This window comes from Gymnodraco acuticeps, unplaced genomic scaffold (genome assembly GCF_902827175.1).
Source record: "Gymnodraco acuticeps unplaced genomic scaffold, fGymAcu1.1, whole genome shotgun sequence".
In the NCBI taxonomy this organism is placed as follows: Eukaryota; Metazoa; Chordata; class Actinopteri; order Perciformes; family Bathydraconidae; genus Gymnodraco; species Gymnodraco acuticeps.
This window is the reverse complement of record NW_022990010.1, coordinates 929,447-955,426: the sequence shown is the minus strand read 5'-3', so window position 1 is coordinate 955,426 and position 25,980 is coordinate 929,447. Positions and strand designations below refer to the sequence as shown.

The 25,980-nt window shown below is 40.0% G+C and overlaps 1 protein-coding gene across 1 annotated transcript; it reads right to left on the bottom strand.

The window, feature by feature from the left end:
- Nucleotides 1-488: 488 nt before the first annotated feature.
- On the bottom strand, nt 489-25,090 carry LOC117544230 (E3 ubiquitin-protein ligase UHRF1-like). Its single transcript, XM_034213106.1, has 18 exons — nt 24,937-25,090; nt 21,279-21,441; nt 20,788-21,039; nt 19,456-19,610; nt 18,359-18,574; nt 15,775-15,890; nt 15,487-15,673; nt 15,036-15,159; nt 13,376-13,483; nt 13,173-13,277; nt 12,939-13,045; nt 10,756-10,918; nt 10,364-10,501; nt 3,808-3,919; nt 3,423-3,571; nt 3,062-3,160; nt 2,557-2,749; nt 489-1,673 (listed from the first exon to the last, which is right to left on the bottom strand). Exons 2-18 carry the CDS (start codon nt 21,429-21,431, stop codon nt 1,624-1,626), a joined length of 2,427 nt encoding a protein of 808 aa, XP_034068997.1. The 5' UTR covers nt 21,432-21,441; nt 24,937-25,090; the 3' UTR covers nt 489-1,623.
- Nucleotides 25,091-25,980: the final 890 nt, after the last annotated feature.

Here is a 25,980-nt window from a genome sequence, read left to right as displayed (position 1 = left end):
AGGGTAGGTAAGAATGGAAAAAAACAGCTCTAGTGCGCTAGAATTTGAAAGTACGCAGCCGGAAAAAATCTGCCCCTTCCTTCAGACTTCCCTCCTTCAACACAAACGAACGCACACATGACCAATGAGGGCACGCGATAAATTTGTCCACAGATCGTGCCACGGCTTCCAATCCACAGATGACGTTTTTTGTATGTATTTATTGTCAAAGCATGTCATGTATTCATTGCTATCGGGATGTTAAGAGCATTCCATGGAATATAACAAGTGTTTCTGAAGTGAATTGCCTACCCTACCTTTAAGTCTGGCCCTCTAAAGTCACTTTTTAGTACGACAGCTTGTCTGACAAACTAATGGACTTCCTTAAACTTTAATCTCTGTGTTATACAATTTGCAATAGTTTGTGTGATGCCATTCAATTCAGAAATATATAATAATATGGTCCTGTCATCCTGCAAATGCAAACATGAAACATCCTACAACAGAGATCTTGGGAAAAAGTATTTATTGCTTTTGTATTCGGCAAGATGCTGATACTGTATGTTGCTGCTATGAAAATCAAAAGAAAGTAGGTCCTAAGGTTCTATTAATGTTGTAGGCTAAGGCCAGTGAAACACAAAGGAAGATTTCAGGGCTATATATAATGTTAACAATTTAATAATTATAGATTTACTTTATTTCTATTGCAGGTTCTCAATATGTGTATGCCTACAACTTTAAAATAAACTGTTGCTAGGTCATCAAAGGAAAACATTTTCCAACTGAAACAGGGATTTTTAGGATATTTGTATAATAATAAATAATAATGATCATAAGTTTAACTTGTTCATGTATAGTGACATCATGTAATGCACATATTCAAAAGTGCTGTCCATATTTTAAGGACAATCTCCATTTCCCTAATGTTAGATTTCTTTCAGAAAGAAATATTGCAAAAGAGTTGATTAGTAGACATACAAAATAAATACTTATCCATTTGAGGTATGTAAGCTCGAGAATAAGGGAAAAATGTATTCCTCATTTCTTAATTACTTAGGAACTAACACACTTAGACTCTAGGTACCTTAAAAATCATCTTCATATTGCTTCCTAAGAGACACTACTAATGTGTGTCTATTTGTAGCTGAAAACCCAGTCCTGACTATACAGTAACTGTGAACCTCTGGGGGAAAAAAATGGATCTTCCCTTAGCCGAGAATCCCCTCACTAAAGCACTTCCCTTGTCATTTGGGCTGCTCAGTAAGAGCTATTACTCCCAGGGGTTTATTTGTGTAACTGTAAAAATGTGTAGCAGAGCGCTACTTAAAAGAAGAGTGTGCATGTTGAGAAAATCCTTCCCAGCATGAACAAAGTTTCCAGACTACAAGGAAAGCCACAGAGTGAGGTCTATGTATGTATGGTGTCTCTGGTGTGGTGGGTCCTGGACAAAGCTGCCTGGCAGGGACTGAACAGCACTCGGAGCTCAGGGAGGATGACAGGAAGTGGACGCGACAGGCCAAGTCGTCCAGGAAATCCTTTTGTAGCTTTGTTATTGCTTGAGAAAGCACAACGGGAAGCGACTGCAAACTGAGAAGGATGGAATCCAGTTTCTCTTCCAGAGCTACAATCCTCCTGTCCAGCTCCTCACTTCGATGTTGAAGCTCCAACACCAGATCGTACATCATGTTCTGGGTCTGCAAAGCAACAGGGAGGACAGTTCATTCACACATTTTACAGCACAAGTCATCATCAGGGTAAGTGGAGCGGGGAACTTATCTCATCATCTTTACATACATCATAAATGTTGTAATTTTTTTTGAAAAGATACAAAATCTCACTTCCCCAGGAAACAAAAATCTGTTTTGTCACCTATCAATGCCCTGGCATAGTAGATAAACAACTAAACTTAGAACTGGTTTAGTTTGTGCATGAAAGTCCGACCTCATCTACATTTTCTGGAGCAGCTTTGTGCACACATGTTAGCGCAATCTCGTTTGTTGATGTTTGCCTAGGTTGTCAATTGCAACCTTAGCTAGAGATCTACGAAGTAGCGCAGACACACGGCTCCAGGAGATGCACAACACTGTCAGGCCAGATTTCAGAGTTAAACAGTAAAAAAAAACTCGGACTAAAAGATCAGAATTTTTTCTTAAATGCATGAACATGTTGACCAACAACAGCAGACCAGATGAGACGCATATTCTTATAATAGCAGTGTATAGAAAATGTCCAAATAAGCAAACGGCTCAACCCCTCTTTACTTAACGTCCTCATAAGCAGTGCTAAACATGGAGGGATTTAGTTAAAACGGTAACAAACATTTGATAGAATGGATAACATTAGCATTAGTTAAGGGAACAATATCAAACGCTGGGAGTAAAATCACGGTGTAAGGCGTTAACGGAGTAATGGCGCGATTACGAAAAGGAATTAAAAAAAATTCTTTAACTACATGGCAGATCCAAGGTTAAAAAAACGATAGCATTGAAGTCCACAAAACTTGCAGTTTTATAAATCATTAAAAAATATATTAAGAGAGATTGATTCTTTATTGCCTTTGCTGAAAAACGCCCTTACAGTTTACATGGCGTTTCCTCCCAGGCAGAGTAGGCAGATCCAATGAACATCGCCCGCTGCTATAGCCTGGGAACAACTGCATTAGGATATCCTGCAGGGGTTTGTTGATGTTCATCAAATAGTTCTTTCCCAGGTCGTACCTGCAGGCCGGGCAGGTGTGCACGTCTGCTTTGAACGATCGCTTTAGGCATTCCTGAGGCGGAAAGAATCAGACATTTCATTTAAATTTCAGGCACTCAAACTTTGACATTTCATTTCTAAAAATGGTTTCTGCATTGTAGCCAGGTGGGTGTAAGGTTGGTTAGGATGTCACGTGAAGCTCAAAAGCGGTTTAGGAAAATGTTTATAACCCAACCACTACAGCAACATAATAAAATAAAGACATATTTTAGGTTGTATATCAACCAAAAAAAACAACAAACAGTGTTAGAGCTATGATTCTGTTGCTGCATACAATTAAGTGATAGTCAAAAACTCTTGTTAATCATCAACGATCGTTCCTCACCCTGCAGACATTGTGTTGGCACTCTGTGGTGATCGGCTGAAAGACAACCTCTTGGCAGCAAATGCAGAGGAAAACTTCTTCGACTTTGTTCAGGAATTTCTGTAGGAACGACAATAAACATTTGAAAGCGTATTACAAACTACCCATTTCTGTTGCCCCAAAAAAACCGCCATTGCAAGATATTCTATCGAGTATTGTATGCAAGAGCACTGTTGTGATTTTACCAATTAAAGTCATCACTAGGACATCTCTTTCTTGTCCAAGGTCTAACGTATTGGACATACGTGTCCTTTCAAATTGAAATGTCACATTAAAATTCCTCCAAACATAAGCTGGTAACCAAATACACAGTAATGCTCACCGGTCCGAGTGACAGTGACTCCATGGCTTCATCCCACAGTTTCTTGTTTTGCTTGTCATTCTTGATGAAGGTTTTCTGTTCCCTAGTAAGCTTGTACATTTCTAGCTTTATTTTCTTAGGAGTTTTGGTTGGTGAAGACTTGGGGGATTCTGTAAGAAAGAAACACATTTTAAATGTACTAGAGTAAAAGGGTGGACGGTTATACTTTATAGATTTTACACAGAAATCAAAACCAATAAAATGTCTCACCTGATCAATTATGATAATATTGGCAATACTACAATTTATATTGTACACCAAAACAAACCAATGCATAGCTTTTGGGCTGATCTGCAACAGTTTCATTTGAACTAGTGTTGAATATTAGGTAAGAGCAAAAACATACCACTGCTCTGGGATTTCCTCTTCCTCTTTGACTTGCTGGGTGTTTCCGAAGACTCATCCGCAACATTTTTGTTCTCTTTCTCCTTCTCTTTCTCTTGATAGCCAGCAGGATACTGAAAAAAATATTAAGTCCATTTAATTGAAGTTATGCTCCTGTTAACCAGAGGTGGGACCAAGTCATTGTTTTTCAAGTCCGAGTCAAGTCTCAGCGCTCAAGTCCGAGTCAAGTCCAAGTCGAGTCTCAAGTCAGGATGGGCAAGTTCAAGTCAAGTCCAAGTCCTAAACTTTGACAAAACGAGTCATAAACAAGTCATTGTGTGCTTTTCACCAAATGTAATGACATCGATCAACAGAATAATACTTAATAATCAAACTGCTCTTTATTAGTCACATTAATCATTTAATAATCAATTTTCTCTCTGCTGGTAAAGTAACATGTTTTTTTCTATTTGAAGAGGGATCCGTAAGGTAAGGCTACCGTGACGGTTTGATTCAGAAGGAGTTTAATGTATAAGATCCCTGATGTTGAGGTAACCAGAATGTTTATTTCCACTGTGTACAACATGTTATAAGGGACCCACAATCTATCTGTATGCAAGGGATAATGTGCAGCGAGGCGGACTTTATAACACCTTTTTCAGACCACTTTGAATAGAATTTAAGACCTATTTCACGGCAATAAAGTATGAAGGAAAATTTATATGAAAGAAGAAATACGTCCCATAATCACTTACAAAGTAAATGTATTCATGTTCAACATAAGAACAGTGACTGAACATAACAGCATAAAAGTACAGAACTGTGTTAGCGTGTTGGACAAAAAGTGTGTGTGTGCGCTTGAGTGTGTGTGTGTGTTAGGGCTGTGCAATTAATCATATTTTAATCGCAATTACGATTTTGGCCTGCCACAATTACGAATACAACATAATCGAAAAAAACGATTATTTTGCTTTGCTAGGTTGTGACAGTGACAACATATTTGATCTAATACATTTTTTAGTAATGCATCATTTATTTAATTAATTTTTGTATTGGTTTTTCAGTTGAATTATACGTTCAGGGTAATCAACAGTTAAAAAGATACTGTTCAAATTATTATTTGTTTTAAAGTTCAATAAATGGATGTTTTCAAAGTCAATGAATAATCGTATTTAATAATCATGATATTAATTATAGACCAACATAATCTTGATAATTGTCATAATTGAGCAGCCCTAGTGTGTGTGTGTGTGTGTGTGTGTGTGTGTGTGTGTGTGTGTGTGTGTGTGTGTCTAAGAGAGAGTGACAAGAGCTATATTCAGAGCTCTGCTGCCTTGGCTACACTATTTCCTCGTTGCTGTTGTATGATTGGTGTTTAGCTGCGGTATTTAGGGTCTACAGCACCTCCGCTTTTAGGGTTGACGTAGACCCAAACGTCGCCCGGAGGTCCCCCAGTGTTGTTGCGGGAGCTGCTGCGGGAGCTGCTGCATTAGCTAACGCTCCACTAGCTAACGCTGCACTAGCAAACGCTCCACTAGCAAAACAAACGATAATTTATTTTGCAAAAGGTGCAGCGGGCTTCAAACACGTTCCCTCCACTGGTTTCAACCAAGCACTAAATTAGATGTTTTCCAACCAAATACGGTTGAACTGACACTTCCCCATATTAATTTGTAAGTAGATTCGAAGATAGGCTACATGAGCTGAAGCTTGGTTGCTAGGTTACTAGCTGGGTGTTCTCCAATAAGGGGCCGGGGGAAACAAAGTTAGTGATTACTGGTTCCATGTTGATTTAATTCAATACAAATTGTTGGGGGGAACTGAAAGGCTATTACCGTACTGGTTACTTTGCAGCCCGGACATTTCCCCCAAAACACATTTTAGACGCGATCGCAACACAGAAGTACCTTTCAAATCCCATCATTTTTAAGACCTTCTAAATCATATTTAAGACCTTAATTCGAATTTATCAAATGTAAGACTTTAAGACCCTGCAGGAAACCTGATTGTAACCTTTTTTTTTTTTTTTCTTTTTTTTTTTTTAAATTGTCTGAACTTCTCCCACCTCTGGAAATAAATCCTGAGTAGTTACCAAAAAAAAAAACCCTGCTCTGAAGGTTATTTTCATTTGACAAATCCTGCACTCAGCTTTGCTTTCTCCAATATCATTGAAAAGCAGCCAGATGCTGCTTCTTTTTTGGGTTTTCGCTCATTTCTTGACTTTTTACGACGCGCTTGCATTTAAATCCGGCTTCCCGTCGCTCTGTGCAGCTGGCCTGTACCACTACACATGCTGTGCCCCCCACCCTTCTTTCACATAATGGTATGATCCTAGTGTGTCCTCGCATATGATTGGCCGCATGGTGGCCCAGCTGCAAGGAATCTCAGCAAGAGTAGGAGCGGCTGAAGAGTCTGCTCTCCCCGACGGGAGTCTGCTCTTCTAGCGGTAGCTCGCGATCGGCGTGTTGGAGACCTCTGAATTAAATGATCAAGTCACCTCAAGTCAGAAGGCTCGAGTCCAAGTCAAGTCCCGAGTCATTGGTGTTCAAGTCCAAGTCGAGTCGCAAGTGTTTTGTGATTTTGTCAAGTCGAGTCTCAAGTCATCAAATTTGTGACTCGAGTCCAAGTCATGTGACTCGAGTCCACACCTCTGCTGTTAACCATCAGCTCAAAGCACAGCTAACATTAGCATCAATACTGACATGTTGAAGATATGCTTTTCAAAGAAGGCCATTCTTTAAATCAATTAAAAAGAGTTGCATTCTACTAGAGCTGCACGATTAACCGAAAAAAGATCGTGATCTCGATTCAGACACCTATGCGATCTCATTTCTAAATTACGGCGATCCTATGACGTCATGCTGATTTTTATTTTTTTATTATTTTGCTTCTGAATAATACCAACTTGCAATGTCAATCATACTTAAACGATGTAAAGCAAATATAATCTATACATTTAACATTAAAGTACCATGATCGCATGCAAATGGTAGTGTTCTGTCTGTCTCTCCTCCTCTCATACAGTGTTAACGATGCAGCCACTAGGGTTGCCAGTTTTTGCGGAAGGAATAAGCAACCAGGTCTATGAAAACAAGCGCAAAAGAACATGACTTTAAACCTATATATGTCGGGTCGGCTATTTGAAAATAATAATCTACAATCTCAAAACCGCAACAACCATTATTACTTAATACTTACTACCAAGCAACTTTACAGAAAGATTATCCCAATGTGGCTTATAATGAGTATACCTGGCAACACTCACTGACTGCAACACGTGAGGGCAGGAGCCGGCAGTATGTTTACAGAAGTTTTAGCAATTTAGCACTGATAACAAAAACAGAAATGAGTGACACAGAAATTAGTTGCGAGGAGCAGGTCGAGGACAATGACACCGATGAAAATCCCGGTGGCGACTCTGGCGAGAGGAAAGTTGTGCTTGTGCCGAAAAAAGGACCACATTCATCCAGCGTGTGGAACTTTTTTGGATTTGATCCTGATGATGACTTACAAAAAGTCGTCCACTGTAAGCATTGTTCTTTCATCGTCGCAACGACGTCAGGTAACACCACAAACCTATTAAATCACCTAAAACGTCACCATAAAATACAGTATACTTTAGCAAAGAAGGACAACCCGAAAAAAATATCAAACCCGCAGACAACGATGCAAACATCCATAAGCCAAACGTTATTCAGCGGAACACCATATGCACACAGCTCACGAAGGCACAAAGAGATAACGAAAGCCATCACCTTTTACTTGGCTAAGGATATGGCATCAATAAATACAGTTCAAAATGAAGGGTTCAAGAACTTGATGAAGACGCTGGATAAGCGGTACTCAGTGCCTTCCCGCAACTACTTTTCACGTACTGCATTGCCTGCCATGTACTACAAGACTCAGTCGAGACAGAACTGAAAGATGTCCAGCACTTTGCGACAACAACTGACCTGTGGTCCAGTCGTACCATGGAACCATATATGAGCCTGACGGTGCATTTCATCACCAGTGATTTCACCATGAAAAGTCGGTGCCTACAGACAGCTTTCTTCCCCGTGGACCACACGGGCGACGAAATTGCAGTGGGACTAATGGAAAGTCTCCCGTCCTGGAGCTTGGATCCGAAAAGGATGGTGTGCATCACTACAGATAGTGGATCAAACATCATAAAAGCATCCGACATAAACAACTGGACAAGGCTCCAGTGTTTTGGCCACAGGCTACATCTGGCTATAGGTGAGCTGAGTACAATCCATCCCACAGTAAAGTCCTCTGTTCATTTAAGTCTGAGAGTGTAGAGTTAAATTAACTGTCAATATTGTACTGAACATGTTTATGTATTTAAAAAAATAAATCTTATTTCATTTAACTAATTACCACCATTTTAAAATTGTAATGTATAGTCTAAATATTATAGTACCCCCCGCCATTTGGGTATATATTTATACTCCGGCTTAAATGAATAGGCCATTTTTTTTATTCCATCTTTCCAGACCCCATACATTTTTCCCTTAGAGATTTCCAAAAATATTTATATAAATTATTTTAAGCCTAGAATCAAGCCATCCAGGATACTGGTTATTCATGACCATAACACGAAAAAAAGAAGTTAAAACCACAAAACAAAGGGTATTTATTAAATGTAGAATATCATATAATTAAATATTCATTCATTTTTCATAGAATCAAATGTGTTATGGTCATGATTCACCAGTATCCTGGATGGCTTGATTCTAGCCTTAAATTAATTGATATAAATATTTTAGGAAATCTCTATGGGAAAAATTAATGGGGTCTGGAATGATGGAATCAGAACATGGCTGCCACTGCTATGCCCTATAGTGAGGATTTTACTGTGCATTACATTTTAGCTATGCCTTAATGAATTACTGTTATATGTATATATATATTTTTTTTTACCATTTTAAACCATTATTTTTTTGTCATGTTTTTACAGCAAAGTTGAACATTGTTTCTCTCTCTCTAGAGAATTCAATGAAAGATGAACGAATCAGCCGTGCTATGGGGGTCTGCAAAAAGATAGTGAGCTGCTTCAGCCACAGCTGGAAGCGGAAGAGAGAGCTTGCACAAGCACAAAAGGACCTCAATCTACCTGACCACAAGCTCAAAACGGAGTGCCAAACAAGATGGGGATCCCGTCTAGCTATGGTCAACAGGGTCCTTGAACAACAAGAGGCCATTACACGAGTTCTCGCCCGGAACACTGACCGGAACAAGTTCGCTAGAGGTAACATTCTGACATGGCAAGACATACAGGTTCTTGAGGTGATTGACAAGACACCAACACCACTGGCAGAATTCACAGATGCGCTCTCAGGGGAGCAATATGTGTCTGTGTCCTCTGTGAAGCCAGTCCTCCACCTCTTCGAATAACTGATGGCAGTGAAGGAAGACGACCCTGCACTCGCTCGCTCGATTAAAACAACCATCCTGCAGTACCTTCAGGAGAAGTACAGTGATCCAAAGACACAGGCGCTGCTCGACATAGCTACAAGTCTGGATCCAAGGTTCAAACTGGACTATGTCAGCGAGGACAACAAAACCACTGTCAAGACCAGACTGAAGGATGAGATGACTAGCATCGTTACTATGGTAACTGTTTATATTAATTGGGAACATTTATTTAGTTTATCAACCTTAGTATTTAACTGCTGATATATTACTTAAGTTATCAAGTGTAGAATATTAAGGTTAACCTTTTTATTAAATTCTATTTTCCCTTTTCAAGGAAAGTCTCAGCCTCCCTCCCACCACAGCTTCCTCCAGTGCCACGTGCCACGCCGCCCCCCTGGTGGGAAGAAGAGAAAGACCTTAGGCAGCTTTTTTAAAGTAGCAAAGGGGAACGAGGCAGCTGCACCTGAAGTCGAGCAAGTTGTCGACATGGAACTAGGCGCATATCTACTCTCAAGAAATATCGACAGCGAAGATGACCCCTTAAAGTGGTGGAATTTCAACAAGGGACAATACCCAAGGTTGTCCATGCTTGCCAGGAAATACTTATGTATTACTGCGACCAGTAGCCCTTCAGAAAGGGCTTTCAGTACAGGGGGGAACATTGTAACTTGCCTGCGTTCCTCCCTGAAACCTCAGAATGTCGACATGTTGGTGTTCTTAGCCAAGAATCTTAGTGCAGTAGATGGACTGTGCTAGTAGCTAGGCAGCTAGGCTTTATTTACATCTATTCTAAAGCTGTAACTTTATGTTCTGTTCCGTTTTTATATGCAGTATTTAAGTTAATCCTTTTGTTAAGTTATGTTTTTGTTACGAGAGAGACAAATTATATTAGACTAGATAAGAATCTTTAATGACCACACAGCAGGCTGGTGGAATTCGTGTTGAAATGTTGTCTGTTTAATTTTTTTTGTTGCAATAAATATTTTCATTGAAACGATGAGAATCGTGTGAGAATCGTGATCTCAACTCTTATGGAGGAAAATCGTGATTCACATTTGAGCAAGAATCGTGCAGCCCTACATTCTACACAGAGGACACAGTTCATTTACACAAAACATGAAACCCTCTTGCTCTAATGTAGCTTGAAGGATCATCTCTACCTGTATGGTGAGCCCGAGCTTCTTGACGCGGTCCTTGCCATCTCTCGTCCACGGTGCCGGCTCCTCATCGTCACGCTTCAGCAGATATCGCCACACCAAGAAGCCAGACTTCCCTTTGGCTGGCCAGTACTTTGCAATCTGAAGGAATTCAATGACAGAGTAAGACTACCAATAGATGCCCAAAGTCACAAGATTATTTATCGAACTTCAAATAATCAAAGTAGAGGTAGTTGTTGGGTTACGAGTAATTCAATTGTTCGGAAACCAATGCATGCTCCTTATTTATTTAGATCCATGCAGTTGAATAGTTGCAGTTTTAAAATTAATTACATTTCTATAAATTCTAAAAAATAAATAAAAAAATGCAGATTCTGTCCAGTGTATCCTCATACCTTATATATCCCATCATATCTGTTTCCTTCCTCAGGGGAGTATTTACTGTGTTTGCGACCCTTGCAGCTGCGCACGACTCTAACTGGTTTTCCCGCCTTCCAGTTCTTCGCATCGGCTCCATTTTTGTCGTTGACAGGGACGTTGCAGTTGAGAGCCAGCGCCCTGTTGAGAACCAGAGTGAACAATTTAGATATAAGAAATGAACTCTATGCAATAACCAGGGTTCATACACTTTTTCACCAATGATTTTCAATGACCTTTACCTAATTTTCCATGACCAAAAAAAAATGACCACTGAAAATGTTTTATTTTAACATGGAACAGGAAAATAAGGTCTGCATATGAAACATGTTGTGCCTACCTAAAACAAATCAAATAGTAGGCTTACTAGCTTCTACACGCTAAAGCAACTGTAGTCAGGGATGCAAAGTCATCAGGTATGAAAAAGGTGACAAGGACCCGACCCCTGACCCCACGGGATATCGGCTTTAAAATGAGGAATAACAGGATGTTAGCAGTCAGAACAACTAAAGCAGCAGGTAATAATAACAGAAACGCCAAAGAGTCACATCTAATAGAAATATATAAAAGCATTTATTTTAATTGTGTAGCAGTCAGTTTATAATTCTGGCAGCACTGTTGAGCATTTTGAAAATGTATTTTCATGCCTCTGTTCAAGGCTTAGTCTTTCTATCTGTATAGCCACTGGTGTAAAGTAACTACATTCATAAACTCAACAAGTACTATACGTGGGTAACATTTTTAGATACTTGTACTTTATTTAAGTATTTCAATGTTTTGCTACCGTGTACTTCTACTCCACTATAGTTCAGAGGTACATGGTGTACTTCTACTCCACTACAGTTCAGAGGTACTTCTACTCCACTACAGTTCAGAGGTACATGGTGTACTTCTACTCCACTACAGTTCAGAGGTAGGCTTCATGGTGTACCTCTACAGTTCAGAGGTACATGGTGTACTTTTCCTCCACTACATGTATTTAATACCTTCAGTTACTTCACAGATGTGGATGAATGATGTGAAATCTAATCAAGTGTTGAATCAGACTTTAGTTCCACCTGGAGTAAATTCATAAGCTACCCTGCAGTATACAAAGTCATTCAAACTAGCTGCACCTTTACCAGCTTTGAGAACACTTTCATGATCAATCATTATAAAACATATATTATTCTGAAATGGACCAATCTGCACAATGACTACTTTTAGTGTCGCTACTTTCACTATATTTTGATGATAATACTTTTACTTGAGGAACATTTTGAATGCAGGACTTTTACTGTAACAGAGTATTCCTACACTGAGTACTTCTACTTTTACTCAAGTACAAGACCTGAGTAGGCCTACTTTTACTCAAGTACAAGACCTGAGTAGGCCTACTTTTACTTTTACTCAAGTACAAGACCTGAGTAGGCCTACTTTTACTCAAGTACAAGACCTGAGTAGGCCTACTTTTACTTTTACTCAAGTACAAGACCTGAGTAGGCCTACTTTTATAAAGTACAAGATCTGAGTACTTCTACTTTTATTAAGTACAAGATCTGAGTACTTCTACACTAGTAAGTATCAATACTTATACCACCTGTTTATAGCCTATGAAAACTAGAAAACGAATGCTAAAGCTAACGTTAGCAGATAGTGAATATGCTAGCTAGCTAGCTCAACGATTCCTTAAATAATATTGCGACAGAAAAAAATTTCAGTTCACATCACGCTCTGCCGCTCCGCCAGGGAGCTCTGCTCTGTGAACACCTGAACAGCCCGTTTTAACAGCTGTTCACCAGGGGTGCAGTCTGTGCCACAGACTCTGCACAGTTAACGAACGCACCGTAGATAATGTAGCTGACCCTCATCCCGGAGCAGCAGAGTTCAGCCGGCCCGACAGGCAGGAAGACTCGAGCACACAGCTCACGCTTCATATATACATAACAGCTCTCGACCGCAGATTATTTCGGCGATTAGATCAAATGTAAATTATATTTGACGCAACTTTAGTTACATTTCCATGACTTTTCCAAAACTTTGGGAGATATATTGTTTTCCATAACTTTTCCAGGGCCTTGAATTTGCATTTCCATGACTTTTCCAGGTTTTCAATGACCGTACGAACCCTGAATAACTGAAAATGCAGAAATCCTGTTAACTATAATGAGTCATGTCATACCGGTTCATGTGGGTAAGTGTCTGATCACATGATTGCTCAGCGGTCCTCTTGTTTCCGGAAAGATCTCGCCCACCAGAGCCAGTGTATGTGAACTCGTTACCATCATCCTTTAAGAAACGTAAATATTACAGACATTAAAACATCTAAAAAGTCTGGCTTCAACGTTAAGATTAATAGAAACACATTTCATATTATAATAAAAAAAATAAAAAAAAAGAAATTAACAAAGCATACCACGTCATCCTCATATCCTCCTGCCAGGACCAGAGAGAAGGCCCCGTCGTTGCTCCTGCCGTGGATCCCAGCTACATGAGGCCTGTGGACGCCAGATTCACTGACCTAGAACAGAGTTTAAACATCATTGGGGGCCACTAAACATACGAGCACTCAAACCGTGGTATTGGTAATCCTCTAGGATTCCCGCTGCGTGGACTGACCTGCACTCTGAACTTCCACAGGGAGCCGACAGGAACGCTGGGGATTGGGCCGTAGTGGTTTGATGGGACGATGGTGCACTGCGTGGTTCGACCAACACAGGCCATTCCCTGGAGGGGGAGGAGTAAATGGTTGCCATTAAAGCAATGCTCCACTCATTAGATAATTAATCAAAACTTCAGTATTTAGTGAAACATTATGTTTAAACCATACCCTGAAGAAATCAGCGATATTCCCCGGTAAATAATGATTTTATAGCTCTTTTTTATCAAAACCTGTATATTCCGTCAGGCCGCTGCCATTTTGCCCATTTTCAGTAGTCACGTGATGGTCGTGACGTCATCCATGCGTTCACTTTGTAAACACACGAAAACATGGCGGAGTATTTGAGTTCGGACTCGTCAGCCGAGGAAGAAGTTTTAAGCAATATGAAGAGATTGGATGGGGGAATTCAGCCATACAGGTTCGAGCCTACTTAGTAGATACAATGATTTTGATTACTAGATATGTATGCATGTAGTACCACCCTTGCTAGCGATTCCCTCTCTAGTTTAGCATACTCAGCCTCGTTGTCCCTGGCCCTAGAACCACGATTTTATGGGGCCGGAAAAACTGGGGGAAAATACCCACTAGCCTGTACTACGCTATATGGAAAGACCACCAAAAACTGGCCTGGACGATAAAGGACGTTTAAACGGGGCTACCCGCTGCAATGGAAATGCGCTATAACATACCTTATTCTTACTCCGAGCACTACTTCTGGTCCTCCGTCGCTTCACACTTGCAGAGGGCGATTTCTCAACTGGCCGAACTGGTGTCCTGGTCGGTGATGACACCAGAAAGACCGATGGTACTGCATCTCCATTAAGTAATGGTTGTTCAATAAATCCCATGTTATGTTTTATCATACTCTCAGAGTAGTCGTCCGGAAACTTGAAATGTTCGCTGCATACATGCGCCTGTGGATCTTTCGGTTCGGGCTAGCCACTGCCTCCGAACGTACTTCCTACGCTTACCTTTTGGCAACAGATGGAACCGAGCATTCCGTGGATTGTTCCTATCAGAATTGTGTCAATGTTTCGCGATACAATGAGGCATATTTGAAGAGTGTAACTACAGTAAATAACATGAACATCAACGTGTCCTCGAAACCAAACGCATGGTTTACGTCACGTCCGGTAAAATGGCGCCGCCCAGTGTTGATGTTATTTCGGTAATTAATCAGTTTAAAATCACTGATAATGTCATCGGATTAAAAAAAAAAAAAAAAAGACTGGCAGAGACTGGTCTGTTTTATCGGATGATAATTATTTAAAAGTGAGTGTCATGAGCATACCATTCCTTTAAAGTATTTGTGTATGTAACACCAATGCAGTAAACTAAACACATTTTAGAAGATGCACCAATACTGATATTGTTGACAGTAGATCAATGGTATAGCATACAATGACTTTAATAAAAAGTAATTGCTTCTGCCACCTGATAAATAATGAGCAGTTTCCTCCACACATCAGCGAATCCAGGGTTTTTAAAATGTGCTCTTTTTCATCATTTATTCTTAAACCATTACATAATTAAACCGGGTTCCCCTGGGCCCCACAACTATAAGTGACTTATTCAAAATCATAATTTTAAGAAACATAAAAGAAAAAAGAACCTCACCTTGCCCCAGTCCCTCTGGCTGGTGGAACTGGCAGAAGCCATCTTAGACTTCTTTTTGCTCTCCTTCAGCTTCTCTCCAGCCAACACAACCTCACTGGCGTCATTATGGCATCCTGGGCAATACCTGAGTCAGTATACAGAGTACAGGTCAGCTAAAGCACAGTGTGACAATAACAATTAATGGCCAGAAGCATGAAGCGATGCCACAAAACAGCTACAAACTGTGTGTTCGAGCACTTTGAGATCCTAAAGGTTCAATACATGAAGGAGCAGTAAAGGTTAATGACATGTATTTGAAAACTCCCTTCACAATGACAGGTGACCATTGCCACAAGACAACATTGAACTTATATCTTCACTCATTAACAAATGACTGCTAATTGCTAAACTTTAAATGTCAGGATATTTGAATATATACATCAGAATTTGAGTTTAGCATGATGCCACTGACCAGTCCTCGTCGTCAGGGATGGAGGTGAGCGGGGGGTTCAGGCAGTAGATGTGATAGGCCATGTCGCACTCATCACACAGCAGCTGTTTGTCGGGATCCTGCTTGATGCCGCAGACGTGGCAGTTACACCACTGGCAGTTTTTCTTGAGATTATCTTTGCAGTGCTTGCACTCGGGTCCATTTGATCCTGGAGAAGAAACACATTTCATTATATCATCTAATCCGTTTCTTTCTACAGCATTTTCATTAGGGGGTGTAATAGATACCAGTTAACACAATTAAACCTACTTTTCAGCGGACTCTCGGATCCAGCGGGTGTTTCATCCAGAGAACCAACCTCCTCGATTTTGTAGATTTCAGTCAGGAACATGATCCGACAATCATTAAGAGAGTCACCAGCATCACTGCAAACAGAGAAATAGATGTCAAGAAGGCCTTCGTAGTACTGGCACTTTTTCATGCTTATAATGTCATGATATAATATATATGATATAATTATGTTATGTTAATATATAATATGCGTTATGTTGTGATATAATTCTTATGATCACTCGAAAAGCTAAAACACCAAATGCATGAAAGTTAACAGGCATTTTTGAAAAATACAGAGAGAAACGCAGCAGTATGTTATAAATACAAAAATAAAAGGCTATCATTTGTATCATCGAAAGAGTCAAATATTTATTTTTGTTCCATTAAGTGTAAATGGGAGTTTATATTAAACCCAAAGTACTTAAAATATTACCAGCACATAGCAATATATTATGCAGGCTACTTTCATACCACGGCAGAAAGTTAACCTGTTACCACCGGATACAGCGCATCCCAAAAACTTTGATATACAGATAAAACGTGAATACAAGATGATGGCCTGCAGGTTGAACAAATATTTACTCAGATTAGGGGGAACTGCAACAAGTCAAATATCAGAGGGCCAATATAAAATGCAGACCTTTAAATTAGGGCTGTGCAATTAATCGTATTTTAATCGCGATTATGGCTTGCGACGATTAGGAAAACAGCATAATTGACTAAATACGATTATTTTGCTGGGTGCGCTTTCGCCCCTCCCTAAAAGCCCACTCGGCCACGTGGGAGTGACATGTGTTGTGAGTGTTCAGCGCAAGCGAAGATGTCAGAACAAGAGCAGCAACTAGTTAAAAAGAAGGGTCGCGGGGAGATTCCCAGTCGATCGCGAGATGTGTCTAAAAATAGAACAACAATATTCTGTTTTATCGTTAATGTCCTGTAACATAATGTTCCCGTGCCAGAATAATGCACTTGAACGCATCAAAGCTTTGTGATTGGCCGGCCTCACCCCATGTGTCCGGGCGTGGCTGGTGAGCAGTGCACTAGTTCGCTGACGTTGTCCGTGTCAACAGCATGGATGGTCAACAGGAGTGACAGTCCGCACACACACAAGACCGCAATTATGGCAGAAGCAAAAAAGCCCAAAATATATAATTTTCACTCCGAGTGGGAGGATCATTATTTTTGTATCTATTCCAATTCAAAGTCCATCTGTCTCATCTGCAATGCGAGCGTGGCTTTATCGAAGAAGGGTAATTTAGGAGCGGCATTTCAAAACTGCACAAACGCTACGAGACGGAATTCCCTCCTAATTCTGCCTTACGCTCCAAAAGGGGAGGGGCCTGAGAGCACAGCTAAATGCACAGCAGTCCATTTTCACCAGGCCCAACAACAAGAGCAAGGCTGCTACCAGAGCATCTTATCGTGTCAGTCACGTTCTTGCGAAACACATGAAGTCTTTCGAAGACGGCGAAGTTATGAAAGAAGCTTTCCTGGAGGCTGCGACGCGCTTTTGTGGGACAGTAAAAATAACAGCAGCATTTCAACAGGTTTTTGATATAATAAAAACTCAATTTAGATACCGTTATTAATCTGCTGTAAGTTTTGGTTTGTTTGAATTTATTCATGATAATTATTGTACAAAATGGTATAAGAATGCAAACATTAAGATCTGTTCTGTTTAAATTGATTATAGTCTATCAGTTCAGAAACTAGTGTTGCTTGCATCCTATTTTAAAAGGCATTTCTTTTTATACTCTAATAAAATGCAACAAAAAATGGGTTTGATTCTATTAATGTTGTCTTTTTTATTGCACTGTTGCAGCAGATTACTGTGTAGCTTCAGATCTGAGTTGTCTTATTAGTAAGCCTAATTTATACTTTTGTAGCAACACTATTTTTATATAATGGCAAAGAAAGGGTTCTTCAGAGTCTTTTCTTTTTTTCCTGTGTCATATGTGGCAGCACTGCCACAAGTTCCTCTTCAGAGAGGGTCTTCAGTACAGGTGGCAATATTGTCACCTGCCTGCGCTCATCTCTGAAACCAGACCATGTAAACAGGCTGGTATTTCTTGCAAAAAATCTTTAAGAGATGACATGAGCAGCCCTACCAGCATTTGCCATGGTGGCCTAAACATTTTTATTTGCTCTTAAATTGTAGTTCAATATGTATTTCCTGTTACTTCTGGACCATGACGGTTGGCCAGCCTTCAACGTTTAACTGAGTGGAATATGTTGAATATGTTTTACCAAAATGTTGGCTATATGTTAAGGAGTTTTCAGTAGGTTGTGACAGTGCACTGCAACATGTTTGATTTAATTTATTTTGGTCTAATTTATTTTTATTTATCATATTAATATATGTTTAGTATGGTTTTGGAAGTGCGCTCCAACACATTTATTGATCTTGTTTATTGGTAAAATATTATTTGTTTTAAAGTTCAATAAATGGTCAATGAATAATCGTCAAAATAATCGTGATATCAATTATTGACCAAATAATCGTGATTATGATTTTTGCCATAATCGCACAGCCCTACTTTAAATGCAACACAGCACTTACCCAAGGAGAATCTTGGCGTCGATTTCTTTCACTGTGCGAGTCTCCCTCTTCTTCTGGATCTCAGCGTCGTACCAATAGCCACGCTCCTTGGGGTCGTCTGGGTTGAAGTTGACCATAACAACCATCTTTGGCTCCAGCTGGTGCCACTGGTACACCGTGCGGGCCCGAGGGCGAACATCCTTGGCCAGCAACTGAACCAGCCCGTTCTCTGGGTAGCTGCGATGGTAAAGGTGATACCAGGTCAGTTGGCAGTTTGGTGGCAAGCCACACACCACTACAGGTGCTTCCTACACACTGCTGCATGGGAGTGTAAAAGTATATTTCGCTCAACTGCAGGTACACTTAAGGTGGGGTAGGTAAGTTTGAGAAACCGGCTCGAGATACACTTGTTATATTCCATGGAATGCTCTTAACATCCCGATAGCAATGAATATCTTAAGAAACGTCATCTGTGGAACCCGTAATAGTGTAAAAAGTACAACCAATCCGTTTAGCCGAGGATTGCCGTCCTGTCTGTCAGCCTTCCATCTCGTGCACGCACAAATGTATCTCGTGCCCTCATTGGGCGTGCATTGCAGCAGTACTTCAATGACTCGCCAGCAACAGGCGGCCACTTTCACCAGTCTGCTGACGTCATGTGCGCTTTCATGTGTGTTGGAGGAGGTGCTCTGAAGGAAGGGGCGGATTATTTTCGGCTGTGTACTTTCACATTTTAGTGCACTCGAGCCGGTTTCTGAAACTTACCTACCCCACCTTTAAGCCGAATGTTCCTCAAACACCAACATACTTCCAAACTCCCCAACCGACACAATCGTGTGTTTAAGTGACGTCCAGAGTTCATTCTCATGACCATTTACTTTCGTATTTGTTTCTATTAAATAACCTCTAATGACAAGTAAAGTTAAAAATCCTGGATTTTGGGGCAACCAGTTTACTTGATTCTGGCCATCACATCATAGTGGAGTAAATACAAAATATACTCAGTGTTTGGAAGATAAAAAAAACATTGCAGGTGGTTGGCTGATATTTTCAAACATAGATTCACAACATAGCTTTACATGTTGATTGATGGACACAAATAGAAAAGGGATTCTTACTCTTCGTATTTAACTTGGTACAATATCTCCTCCTCTGCTGGCTGTGCATCAGCAGCTTCTGCTTTAGGCGTCTTTGTTGACTTGGTAACATTCAAGATCTGCGCTTCAAACCACGCCCCCATGTTTAAGTCCCTTGCATCCACTAGCTCATTGATCTGAATGACGCAAAGAAAAAAAAAGTTAGAACAATCTTGAAATACATTTTAAAGGCTGTAACATTTGTCCTCAACACATTATTAAGTGTTCTGTAAATATGATTCGTCCGTTTGTTTTCAAAAGGGCTCATGTGAACTTCTGTTTCCTTACATACACAGAATTTCTAAACATGAAACATTTTCACAATGTCTATAAGAATCCTTTGGACGAAATGTAGACCGGCTCAATTACAGCCCAGCTTCTCCATTCAAATCACCTACATTTGTATATTCATGTCAAGTGTTCACCAACAGCAACTGTATTCACACAGAGGTGTTGTGCTAGAAAAACATGCACTTTTATTCCTACATTTAGAAAGTGTCTTCTGGAAGGCACTCAGTGTGCCATGTGAAAACTGTCTGAAACATTGTGTAAAGATTATGAAGAAGTATGATAAAAGAGCTAGAAAGAAGTTAAACCCCCATGTTATCTCAACTCCACACAGCTGGCCTCTAACTGTAAAAAGTGGGTGTGAACGTCGGGTCATGGCAAGAAAATATATCAAATAAATGTTTGCATTAAAAGCTGCTTCGAGTAATGTTAGGAAGATGAAGGGGTCATGACTCCCTCTGATATCCATTTTATAATTCTGTTAAAACATATACTGCATAATAAGTGCATTTATTCGGGTTCGGCACTACATGATTTTACAAGATACCATGTAGAACATTAAATAATGTTATAATTTACCTATACTCATCTGTACTGAAAGGAGCTTAAAGGCATCATTATTATGGTCAATGCAACCTTGCCATCTGTTAGCTTCATCCAAGAAGAACTGTGCCGTCCACGGGTGGCTAACAGCTAACTTTAACTGTGTTGGTCAGACTGTAGCAACTGCATGGATCTCCAAGTATAGAGCATTAATGTCGATTTCCCAATCACATATTTCTTTTATTAAAATCATTCGGGCATCTTTGCTTGAATCTTTTCTTCTCCCCACGCTGACCTAATTGTTCAACAAACAACTTGAATGGGTGACGAGCGTGCTCCCAACATTACTGTAGCTAAATGCAGGTCTTACGCCACAGCTGTTCACTACCTATCCCTAAAAGATCAATTAAATGTTCCCCTTTCCTGAAAGTACAGATAACATGCAAACACTTTTTAATCCAAGCCAACAGCTTTAGAACATACCTTGTAAGATCCGAACCCTGGATCAACGAGCTCTGTGGTGTTTGTTGTGGAGGAGGTGCCGGCGGTCTGAGCCTCGGCCTCCCTGTGAGTTGAGTTCTTGTCGGATTCACTCCGGGTTGATCCACAACCAGAGTCAGAGTCTGAGAGCTCTGCTTCTTTGTCTTTCACCACATCAACCTTCTGCCTCACAAGCAGTTGCACTATATCGTTTAGGCCCACATTGTAGTCGAATATGGTATGGCCGTCCTCCATCTGATGTTAAAAAACAAGGTTAAAGTTTGTATATCCAAAAAACAAACTTTAGATCTGCATTTATCACGTTCACATTAATGCATATTTTGTATTACACGTTTTACATTTACCACTATGTTTAAAGGACAGTCTTCTTTAAACACCAATACGTTTAAGAAGCTTCAAACTTTAAATTACTGGGACACAATCCAACAAAACCAGAGACTTGTCTGAGCAAAATGTTTACTAAGCTGCTTCACCTGCTTGCCGCGGTAGAAAAGTCTCTGCAGGTCTGGCTCCACCTTGAAGAGCTCAGAGATTTTGAGACGTAGCTCATCCACCTTGGTGAGCTTGGACAGGGAATCCACCCGGTGGGTTTCACTCCCATCCATTGTGCGCACTTGAATCCACATTGCAGCTGCCCTGTGTTAACAATCAATACATGTACCATTATAGTGAAAATAATAATAATTGTTGTAGTAGATTCTGCGAGTATTCACTCATGTTAAATGGATGATTTTATCAACAGCAGCAGCAGATGTCAGTGATCTGATAGAAGCCAGTTTTGTCAAACACATTATCAACAGCATGAGCAACACGATTTGTATGCTATTAATTGGTTGGTATTTGCATTTAAATCCAACTGCAGCCACATTAAAATCATTTTAGTAAGTAATACATGATTTAAAAAAATAATAGAGTAAGACTGATAAAAAGCATTGAATGGCACATCACTATGACCTTGCCCCCATCCTAATATTTGGTTTGTCCACTTTTTTATAATGGAAGCAACACAGCAGTTTAAATAGTTTGAGAATTAATAACTTTCTCTTTCAATTGCATGTCCAAATCGTAGTAGTACCCACAATGACCATTCTTAGGCTTCTTTATGATTTTAAACTAATTCAAGTCATTTCGCAATGCAGATATCACCATCTTGAGCCAGGTGTTTCTGATATCTTGTGCGCCATATCAAAGACACTTCCTTACAGAGAACAATACAGATCCACTGATTGTGACTCTTCAAACTACAAAGGCATTACACATGACATGTCAGTTGTTAGACGCTTTTATCCAAAGCGACTTACATACTCAATACTGTGGGTAGGGCTGGGCGATTTGGCCTAAAAATAAAAATCGCGATTTTTTTTTCTAACTAATGGACAATTTTCGATTTAAATCTCGATTTGTTTCTGTTTTTTTCTAAACAAACCAGACCAAGGCTCTTTTAAGTGAACGACGGGAGCCGGCTCTCGCCCGCGAACGAGCCTTTTTTTTGTTTTTTTTGCGGAGGGATCTAGATCGGCATGAAGGCACGTTATGCAATGTGCACATCATCCCGCTTATTACACATGGCCACATTCTCAACAAAGTAACGACATGACTCCTAATATTAATTGAAATGCTTTTATGGATTTAGAAAATGATTTTATTGACTTAAAAAATAGTTTTATGTATTGATTTAAATTGACAAGCATCCGCTAAGAAAAGTAGTCCGTTGTTACTGTTTGAACTAACGTAGCAACGGCAGGAACTGCTTCGATAGTGTTTTTGATTACAGATTTGAAAACATCGTTGCTTGCTTTAAAAGTAGCACACTTCATGTCAAACCTTGGGAAGTATCTAGATATCCCTGCCCTAATGCCAAAGTAACTGCCAACTGAATATGTGTCGCCGTTTGATGTCTATGTCTGGACCGCTGCGTAAAAAGGAGGGTTTCTGCCCCATTACTTCTATAAGAATAAAACAAGGAGGACGGAGATCTCTTTTCCTCCCCCTCTACAGACCGCCCAGCAGCTGATCTCAGAGCAAAATATTTATATAGGTCGATACAGTAGCCCCTTTTTTTTTTATTTTTTTAAATAGTTTGTATAGGTGTTGCTATCTGTTTTGTGTAGCGTGGTTCTACAAGCAAGTCAATGCATTCATTGGGTGGTATCAGAGATTTACACGGGTCTGTAAATGCAATGAAAACAATTGGCCACAGCAAATCATTTATATTAAACTTTATTTACTCTTGAATACTTCAGTACAAAGGATGTATTGAATAATTTAAGTGATATGTGTACACAGAGCTGCAGATCGGGTAGTCACAGTCAATGTGGCTGAGTTTTGTGCGCGTTCTGGAAAGTGAGAGAGTAAGCTACTACGGAGTCCCTTAAAGCAAAACAAATCTGCGGAGTCAAGAAATGTTTTTAAATCGCGATTTTTCGGTTCAGCCATTTCACAAACCGTAGGAAAGTAAAAATGCAAATTAATCGTTAAAATCGCCCAGCCCTAACTGTGGGCAATCCCCACAGGAGCAATTTGGGGTGAAGTGTCTCAGGGACACAACGGCATAGTGACGGCAGTGGGGTTTGAACCTGTGCTCCCTTAATCCGAACACCATCGCTCTATCCACTGTGCCACACGCCTCCCAAAGGCAATGTTAATGCTGAGGTGGCCACATATCAGCTTGTAAGTTTTCAATACACAAAAAAAAAAGCATTTCATCGTGGATTGTTGCTTTTCATAATCATTGCATGGACATTATTCTCTATAACAAATCACCTCTGGCCGGAAGAGAACTGTCTGCTCCATAGCTTCTCTTAACAACTGGACTTAAAATCACACTGGACATTTTACATGAATATTCTATTTAATATTGGATAATCCATTCTTGCACAATAATATCCTGCATTATATTTGTTTTATCTTTTTAAATGCTATTTTATTCATATTTATGAAATATATTGGACTGTTTATTTCTGTGTCTTCGTTTCTCTTGTGTACATTGCCTTGTGTTTTTTATGCTGCTGCAACGCAAAAACTTCACAAATTGGGATCAATAAAGTACCTACCTACCTATCCATCATAGAGTTCCTGCCAATTAAATCATTAAAATGATGTAAATGAAATGAATTCAGTTAAAAAGGAAAATGAAATGGTGATCAGCAGAGGGAATTTGACCATATCAGTGTTGGTCCGTGTATTGTCTTTCTGTCAGCACTGGGCTGTCACTTGAACAGAGAATCAGAAAGGGAGGGAACAGGCTGATTTAAATACAGTGCGGGAAACTGAGCTGAGGCCACTCCCAGTTCTTTTAAAACTGAGCAGCACATCCGGACGGGAGGGAGCGCTAGCAAACAATGTGCCTTCAGTCTCTCACAATAAAACACACCGAAATACTACCTTATGTGCACCATGGAATCGATTATAACTGTACTTAAACGCGCCTCTACTTGCATAAGCCGTGTGTTGTTCTTTCTCGGTGGTAAACACTGAGCTCGACGGCTGCTTGGTTTTTACTTTGAGTTCTCAGCTGAGATGTTGGTCGCTCTGCTGGCTCGAATAAACCCGTGAACAAAACATCACCAACAACATTGATACAAAAACGACTTCCTCTCTCCTGATATGCGTTCATTTACCGAGATCATTCCATTTAAACAAAATGTAGACAAAATATGAGTCGTTTTTCAACACGGAAAAACTGGAAAATAAATAGTGTTTGGAGGTTGGCGTGGTGTGTTTTGCTTCTAAGGAAGCGGTGAATTGCCAAAGCTAGTTATCTCACCATATGTTAGGCAGTATGTGGTAATACTACAAATAAACAACAGCTCAAGTCAAGTTCATCATGCACCTATCAATGCTTTATGTTTCAGCAAACCACGTTACAACTTATTGTTCGAACCCTTTCAACAACGTTAGGTTAGCACAGAGAATTGAGAGTACATTCAACAGCAAACAAAACTCTCCCAGTGACAAAATATTTAATTTACAATTTTACATTTTGCTTGCTCCTACGGTAGGTAAGCCAAACATAAACGAGGTGACTTTGTGAAGTTAGCTAACCATAGTGAGCTAGCCAAGTTACTGTGAGAAGATTTCAATGAGTACCATTTTAAAAGTTATTTTAACACGAGAAGAAATCTGCTTTACCTGATGGTTCGTCCAAGTGAAAACAAGAAATAGAGGTTTACGGAGTAACGCGCACGTTTTCCGTAACTAACTTCTGTATGAGGTTTGCACAAGCAACTCTGCCTTGTTGGAGGTTGATCAATGAGTTATTCTTCAAGACTTTTATATCCCGCCTGCTCTAATAATACAGCTTCCCCATTGGCTAATTTGCTGGAGCTTAGCTTCAGCGCGCGAAACGACATTCTCGTGGGTGCAGCTTGCCTCCGGAGATGTATCGCGAGATTATGAAGGGCACGGTAAACGGGTAACCATGGGACAGACAGATGGTGTTCTGGTAAACAACCCCACTGAAAAGCTGTTTATCGTGTTTTTACATGTTACTGCTTCGTTATTTATTTTCACAATTAGTTTGGTTCTTTGACCTTATCTTCTCAATATATTAAACGTTTATGTGGAGCCCCATATTGACCTTATAATCTTGTCTAAATAATTTATTGATTGATGTGTAATTACCTTCCCTTCAGTTTGGCGGGAGCTGAAAGTCAATGAGGCCAACTCAATTCAAACTAGTGCACTGGAAATAAGAGGCAGGTGTTTGTTTGAGAGGAGCTGTGTGTGTGTGTGTGTGTGTGTGTGTGTGTGTGTGTGTGTGTGTGTGTGTGTGTGTGTGTGTGTGTGTGTGTGTGTGTGTGTGTGCGTGCGTGTGCGTGTGCGTGTTTCCTTCACGCTACACACGTGATACACACACAATGTGCAATATGATGCCTGTCATTTGCCATATCTGATTATCTTTATTTAGTGGCTTTATACTAAACTTGATCCACAGCATTTCTAGCTTAAATGTAGGGTAGGTAAGAATGGGAAAAAACAGCTCAGAACAGTGTGCTAGAATTTGAAAGTACTTCAGACTTCCCTCCTTCAACACAAACGAACCACACATGACCAATGAGGGCACGAGATACATTTGTCCACAGATTGTGCCACGGCTTCCAATCCACATATGACGTTATTTTATGTATTTATTGTCAAAGCATGTCATGTATTCATTGCTATCGGGATGTTAAG